The 8004-nt window shown below is 43.7% G+C and overlaps 1 protein-coding gene across 3 annotated transcripts; it reads right to left on the reverse strand.

Annotated features, from left to right (window-relative positions):
• Window positions 1–1170: 1170 nt before the first annotated feature.
• Window positions 1171–6973, reverse strand: tmem54b (transmembrane protein 54b). Of its 3 annotated transcripts, XM_048994491.1 has the most exons (6): window positions 6838–6973; window positions 5018–5214; window positions 4151–4207; window positions 2772–2963; window positions 1924–2070; window positions 1171–1761 (listed from the first exon to the last, which is right to left on the reverse strand). In XM_048994491.1, exons 1-6 carry the CDS (start codon window positions 6848–6850, stop codon window positions 1600–1602), a joined length of 768 nt encoding a protein of 255 aa, XP_048850448.1. In that variant the 5' UTR covers window positions 6851–6973; the 3' UTR covers window positions 1171–1599. The 3 variants fall into 3 exon arrangements, with proteins under 3 accessions (XP_048850448.1, XP_048850449.1, XP_048850450.1); XM_048994492.1 differs by lacking the exon at window positions 1924–2070; XM_048994493.1 differs by lacking the exons at window positions 4151–4207; window positions 5018–5214; window positions 6838–6973 and adding an exon at window positions 3813–4115.
• Window positions 6974–8004: the final 1031 nt, after the last annotated feature.

Consider the following 8004-nt stretch of genomic DNA (forward strand, 5'->3'; position numbering starts at 1 on the left):
AGGGTTGTTATCATCATAAGGTCATATAAAGGGGTGGAGACACAGGGGCACCAGACCTGTCTGAAAGGTGATTGGTCTCAGAATGGCTCCTCCTCTTTCACTCACATATCATAGTTTGACTCCTCTGTATGGATTATGCCCAACTGAAAAAATTTTAGAATCATAACTGTATCATAACAATACAAGCATGACTGTAGAACATATTCCCCCCTGCTTACCAGCTAGTGATACAGTCCCATTTCTCCGTTCATCTTCTGTACCGTAAGCACAAACCGTTCTCAGAGTCCAGAAAGGGGAGAAGCCGTAAATTCCACAATCACACTGCCTTCGTTATGCCAGTGATTAGGATCTGTAGAGACCTGTTGCACAAATCGACGCGTCACCCGGGCGATTTCCTCGGATATGTTTGGAGGGACTTCCTGCTCACTCCGGGCTTGTTCACAAATGCAGGGTAACATACCAAAAATGGAGGCCACATTCACATCTATTCTGAGCTGGTTAACTGTTTTGTTTTTGTGCTGCCAATTAAGATGTCAGAATCTACAGTTAAGGGCAGAAAATCCACAGAGGATGTTAGTGCTGTTGCCATATAGTACAGAGGACGTTCTACCATTGTCCTCTTTATAGTTCGGCTTCTCCTTTCTCGTGGGACACACAATACATTTAACTTGCCGCCTTACTATTTTAGCTATAAAGTGGAAAATACTGCCTTTTTCTGTGAAGGACAATTCCCAACACAGAGACAAGGGTGGGGGCGGGCAGGTTGGGGTATTTAAAGATACACATTTCACGGGCTGACATTGTTTTTATGGTGAGGTGAGCAGAGATGCGAGCACATCCCTGCATACTGCATATGTGTGGAATCCCCCAAAAGGCACAGCTTTCAATCATTAAGCATGAAAGTGAAAAACAAAAAGAAACATCAACAATGGAAAGAGAAGCGACTATGCTACACTGTCTCATGTCACCTGGGGAACATGTAAGGAACACACACAGATACCATGACCAGACAGGGTTTGGTAGGAAGACACCATAAGCTCTGCTAGACACATACAGTCTGAATAAATTGATGCTCAAAACATAAGGTTTGCAATATTCATGTAGCCACATAACATGATTCCTGCTGCATTGATATTATACCTTTTAAGAAATTCCAGTTATACATCCATCTGAGATCCAGCAGTTTATTACACCATAAGCTCTGCTAGACACATACAGTCTGAATAAATTGATGCTCAAAACATAAGGTTTGCAATATTCATGTAGCCACATAACATAATTCCTGCTGCATTGATATTATACCTTTTAACAAATTCCAGATATACATCCATCTGAGATCCAGCAGTTTATTTTTGTCCTCTGTAGAGGACATTATGTTTTTTTGCTTATTCTCATATGGGAAATTCCACTTTTTCAAGTCTTGTTGTTCATAAAGAGGAAGTTAGTGCTTTAGGATGACATCACATATGTGGGGGTGTGACCTTGCCAACCTCCTCTTCTGGTCAAATAAGCATTTTTTAATGCTTTTAATTTTTAATATTGAAAAAACTTTTCCTCTGTATCTCTTAGTGACAAGTTATCTAACATATACTACAGATGTCAGATCCAAAGGCTGCTTCTGTCAAACTGACTTCGCAGCTTGGGCTGTTCTGGAGTTCCTGCCTCCATTTCTGAAGACCCTGCCAGAAGAGGCTCCTCCCACTGTTTGCTAGGCTCCGCCCACAAAGCCCATGTCAGTTCCTCTCGGCTCACCACTCTCACCTGAAATACAGAATTACTTTGAAATGAGACTGAAACTGCTGTTTGCTAGTGTTAGAAGAATCAGCTTGAGAAACATGCCCACATATCTGACTTAAAGTTAAAATACGAACATTAAGCCAGGGGAAAAGGTGACTTAGAAGTTCCTAGGGAGATCAGTCATACCTGGGTGGCAATTATGGTCCTCCTACTGGCCCGGCGGGGGACAGGGAAGTACAGGAAGGAGACGCAAACCACAACATTCCTCCCCAAGATGGAGGATTCCACCATGCATAACACAATGAGAGGAACCCAGAGGACAATGGTTGTTCCCTGGCAATGGGAGAACATGACTTTACTGGTAGGTTTTTGCTTATCTTGTTTTTACGGATGTGTGTGTGCACTCTGCAAAAATAGCACCTTCTTTGAGTCAGGCACAACAGCATCCATGCTGTCTCCTAAACCAACATTTGGTTGGACTTATTTAACATGCACTCTTATCCAAGTGAAGCACATTTTTATGAAAACAGGATCAGACAGTCCCTCGAGCAATTGGGGGTTAAGGGCCTTGCTCAGGGGCTCAATGATGACATCACTCTTTCACCCTGGGATTCTACCCGAAGACCTTCCGTCCTAATGTACTGAGCCACATGCCTTCCCGTTGTATTTCTTGCTTAACTTGTGCGCTGCACTTCTGTGGGGTGATTGCAGAATGTCACCTCAGGCTGATCAGTGTTATAAGTGGCTTCAGTACGGTTCGGTGAGCTTTGATCCGTTGAGTGGAGATCAAGCTCTTTGCATGTCTCACACACCCTAGAAGGTCTTCAGGGGCTGAACACGCGTGCCAAGAAAGCAGGAAGAGATTCCCTTGTGCCTCATTGCCTTGGAAATCTTGGGTTTGGTCATATTATCGCTGCCGTTCTCATCCTGATGATGTGACCAGTTTTAAGCATCCATCGTATCACTTTGGCCTGGCTAGCATTAGAGTGTCCCTAAGCCTCCTTCTGCCCACCAACAGACACCAGCAGACTCACGTAGATGCGGGTGGGTTGGAAGGGACACTCGTTGGCAATGACAGGGTTGCCAGAGGCATCCTGGACCTTGCAGTGGGCCAGAAGACTGTGAGGCCCGGCAGCAATGGCCCTCCCCAGGGTCACAGCCAGGCCTGCGACCGAGGCGGCAGCCAGGAGGCCACCCAGCAGGCTGCCCCACAGCAGGAAGCACATCTACTAACAGAAGACATCAAAGCAGAAATAATGAGTGTTTCTCAATATGCGTACTTGACCGTACTTGTGTTCCCTTGTACCTGTTTTACGTCATTCTCCGTTGCCGAAGACCAGTCCCAATACCAAGAACAGAAGTACAGAGGATGGTAAAAATCCCTGGATGTTGTTCTTGCTACACACCAAATGCATCTGTTGCATCCTAGCTGAATGAGAATAATCCCATGATTCATTGCACCCCAAGTTCTTTTTTGGTAGCCAAGTTACCAAGACTGGTCAAGTGCGATCTTTGTGTTCTTGGTATTGAGAAACACCTACTGTTCAACCCAACAGGTCTTAGCGTGAGTGATACAGGGCACTGAGAGCAAGGATGATCTATACAGCCAGAGACAAAAGGACGAACAATAACACAACAAAAGCTAGCTAGCTGATGCTACAATGGCTATTTCAGTTAGCGGCAATTAAGATTAAGAAAGAGGTGAATTGTCACGGAAGCTGAACGATGTAAAGTAGGAGGGGGGCATCCAATATCTAGGCCTCAATTCATGTTTTAGTGGCCTTAAAGCAGCCCTTGTGTCAACCAGTAACATCCTTTTTCTACGGACAAGTCCATTTAGTCAGCAGCACATACAAACCACACAACTACAAACGATAACTATGCAATAAATGAAAAAGTGCTTCCACAATTTCTCAAACACACATGATTACATGCATTTGCAGTAAACATTGAATATTATTCAAACACCTGGGTTAAGAGCAGAAGTCAAGCTATCTAATCTAAATAAATCCTGATATACAGACAACCAGCTACAACTGAAGACAGAAAGGTTTACAGAGCTAAAACTGACTCACTTTTCTCCTCTGGTCATTAGTCTCTACACGTCTTTCACGTCCTTGAACAACACTAGCGACCTCATGGCTTTTCGACACGCAAGGCAGTGAGAGGATCGACAGGAAGTAACTATACATGGGCAGCAAATGGCAAATGAGAGCAGCGGGAAATGAGCTAATTTTAGGGGACGATCTGCCTCCACTGTGATTGGACAACCCATGAAAGCTATAGCTGGAGATCTGATGGTGTTGAACAGAAAACTACAAAGGGTGTGTGTGTGTGTGTGTGTGTGTGTGTGTGTGTGTGGTTGGGGGGGGGGGGTCCTTCAGGGCTAGATGATACATCACCAGACACTCACTAGTTTCTTGCTCTTCCGTCTGGATATGATAAGGGTTGATACTCCGACAATGATTCCCTGGGAAACACACAAGTGAGACATTTTCCAGCTAAGTTCAGTGCTATGCGAAGGCTTTACGCAGTCAAAGAAAATGTTCAATGGTATTTATCTCTGTGTGTATATTTGCTCAGAAGAAAAACAATTTAACATTAGAACATGCAAATTAACAGTAACACGATACAAAAACAGGAATTTCTCTGTTCTCCAAAAAGTTGCTGGTATAACTTTTATAAGAACACCGCTTCGGTTCCCTAACCTCTCCTCAGGGGCACCTCAGCCATTCCATGTATTTGTGACATTTCACCACCAGCTCATTTAATTGATTCATTATTTTAATAGCCAAATTAGAATTAAGATTAACATCATGATATAGCAGGGGGCAGCTAATTCAGTGCTCAGGGAGCAGTGCTTGGGGGCAGTATCTTGCTTAGGGTACCACAGTGGTGTCTTGTATGTTAGGGATTTGAACCTACAACCATTCAATTACACGTGCACTTTCCTATCCATTAGGCCACCACTGCCCACAATGAGGTACTGCTCAGCCTTATGAGGTGTGCTAGTGGCTGAATCAAAGAAATAAAGTTTTTAAAATAGCTAAGCTGACACCCTTTGACAGACATTATGGTTTTATAACAGCGTAGTGATCCTTTAATCATCATTTTCTTTGATTGCCTTAGACTATTGCACATTACTGTGTATGATTATAATTCAGATGTGATCATTTCTGAAACGGTTGACAGGGCAAACTTCAACAGACTCAGAGACTTAATTGTACTGAGGGTCAACACCAAAATGTGCAGGATTGCGGGGGTGGGGTGGCACTCTCACCATGAGGCCAGCCACCAGGGCGGCGACGTGGGCGCAAGTGTACACCGCAGCTTGGCTCTGCCAGCGTAGGCTGATGTGTCGGAGCACGCTGCCGTGCACTAGCGCACCCAGCAGGAAGTTCACATGGCCTACCACTACCATGGCCAGTCCTGCCCTCATCAAGGTTATGCTGTCTGCCGCACCACTGTGAGCAGCTCCTGTGGGAGGGCAGGGTGAGGGGATGGGTGTAGGGGAACAAGAGCGGGGTAACAGATGGCGTGACAGGGGGCTGAAATTCGACAAGGACAGTACCAATAAATTGCCACAGCTTCTAGCTGTCAAGAGCTACAAAGATTATATGGTTCCCAGCCTGGTCCAGCTATACTGAGATTTCTCAGCATAAATTCAGTCTAGCAACCTGAGGCCCTCGGCAGGCTGGCTTAGCGGGATTCCTGTATGCACACGCACAGCATCTTAAAACGTTAATTTTGAGGCTAACAATCACTGCCCTTTCATTGGCTGCATTGGTTCTTAGGTAAACAGCTCAAGGCAGATGAATGATTACCCAAATATCACACGGCCATAAATGATTACCCGCGTAACACACAGCGGCAGCCCTGCAGCTACACAGCACGCTCGCTAAATGGAATATCTTGCTCAAGAGTAGTAAACAGAAGAGTGAGGAGACCCCCAAAACCGAGGGGGCTTATTCTCCCAAGACTGAGCCACTTTGTTAGGTTTCATCACAGCACGAGGGCCGATTCACCGGGATATCCTCCTAATTCCCGTCGACCCAAGAAGTGCAGGTGTTCTGAAAAAAATAAACAGCCCTGCAGTTCCTGGATCAATCCAGGAATCTCCGGTAACATAGGCGACGCGTGCTGGGTGCTTCTGGGCCTTCATGTCAAGTGCCAATCACAGATTTCCACTGCAGACTGTCACGAGTGAAATTTACATGCATGACTGACGGTGGCATGATTCCATACTGTCACCGTGGGGCAAGATTAAGGCGAGTATGTTCATTCACACTGTCACACAGGCTGGAGCTGAAGAATTGTGTACATCCAAGTATAATTTAGCTTGTAAAATGTTTGTATTGTTTGCATTATATTTCTGGCTGCCAAACAGTTCTTAAAAAATCTATGCTTTACAAACTGGGTTAAAAACAAGAGGCTTAACGATAAAAAAATATCCAAATAGCTTCCTTCCATGGCTGAAGGCATGTAATGGTATTAAGATCACATTACTCCGTTGGTGGCAGACATTTTTGTTCAGGAATAACTGTTAGTAGCTTGGAATTTAACTTCAAAACCATTTACACAGATGGATGTTATATGGAACCAATTAAATACTTTGTCACTGACTGAATAGCAGGGAGTTTAATATGTGCCTTGTTGATAAAGCAGAGAATCATCCTGCTTCAAAAGTGAGTATCACAGTCAAAACAGCTGCCCGCTATTAATTCTGGATGTTCTTATAACTGGAAGAGAAGAGAGGGATACTCGTTACGGACAGACAAGGTCTCTGGTCTGAATCCCAGGCCAGTGGGTTTTAGAACTGGATTCAGCACTTTATCAGAATTCCTTCACACCATCAGCTTCTGTAAGGTTGGCTGGATGTTTTGAGATGTAACTCTAAATGTGACATACATGTATCCCATTTCAACAACGCTGTTAAAACACAGGAACGGAAATGCCAGAAACCTGCCCCTTTGTTTTTCTACAGTTTAAACATAGACGTTGAAATGGTCCTCACAAGTCTGGACTTTGTCCTGAAACACCTGTGCGAAAACACAGTTCTGTAGAGTCTGTAGAGTTTAGGACATTTAAACAAAAACTTACCTAAGTTTTCCATTGTGAATGAGCGATATTTTGAAATCTTTTAGACAGTCTTTTGGGGACTGGTATCCGTGAGCTTTTCACCCCCCTCTCAGGTACAAACATAACACAGAGAGACTCATCTCTCCCTTAAAGAGACAATGTCCTGCTTAGTGCCCACCCCCCTGCACTGACTCATAGAACCGGATCAGTAATTTACGGATGATTCTCTTTATCATTCGATGCTGTTCCTGGAATTATTGAATATTTAGTTGAATATATAACCAAATAAAGAAGAGAGAAAAGAACCACGGGGGTTATTTTGTAATTCAGATGTTGCTATGACGATTTTCATAATATGCTGTTAAGATATGTGTGTGTGGGTGTGGAATATGTTTATATTACATAGTGGGGACCAAATGTAACCTGATTATTTTGAGGGTTAGGGGTTGTATAACCATATGTCCCCACAATGTTATAAAAGCCTGTTATTTCCATTGTTTCAGTCCCCACAAGAGGAAACTCAGTTTTATAAAACTCTGTAACTGCTATCAAGAAACTGAAGATGCCAAAAATACTTGTATGAATGTGATTAGCTGTCATTGATGATGCACCACAACAAAATGCATCCCCTCCATCTAAAACATACATGACATAGCAGGGGGCAGCTAATTCAGCACCCGGGGAACAGAGCTTGGGGTCAGTATCTTGCTCAGGGTACCTCAGAGGTACTTTGCAGGTAAGGGATTCAAGCCAACAATCATTTGATTACAAGTGAATGTTCCAAACCATTAGGTCACCACTGCCACATGCATTTCATTTGGTTACTTATGGTTAAGGTTAGGGCTAGGCAGGGGTTAAGGTTCTCATTGTTGGGATTAAAGTTTTTCTGTTAAGGTATATTAGAATGTTAAGGTATACTTAAACTTCTTATGAATGTTCTATGAATGCATCATGAAGGAATTATGGAGGTTCAGTTAATTTATACTACGGGACCGTTGAATGCTTGAATCTGATTGGCTGACGAACGTTCTGAGGTGTGCAATTATTTTCAGATAACCGCACGGCGAACGTAGTTCCAGGCAGCTCTCTTGACCGCATTACAGTTCCATATCACTTCGCATAGTTAACTGTAATAACGGAAATTAGCATACAGTACCTATACAGCACACAGGACTAACAAAAACAACA

Source organism: Brienomyrus brachyistius, chromosome 23 (assembly GCF_023856365.1).
Source record: "Brienomyrus brachyistius isolate T26 chromosome 23, BBRACH_0.4, whole genome shotgun sequence".
In the NCBI taxonomy this organism is placed as follows: Eukaryota; Metazoa; Chordata; class Actinopteri; order Osteoglossiformes; family Mormyridae; genus Brienomyrus; species Brienomyrus brachyistius.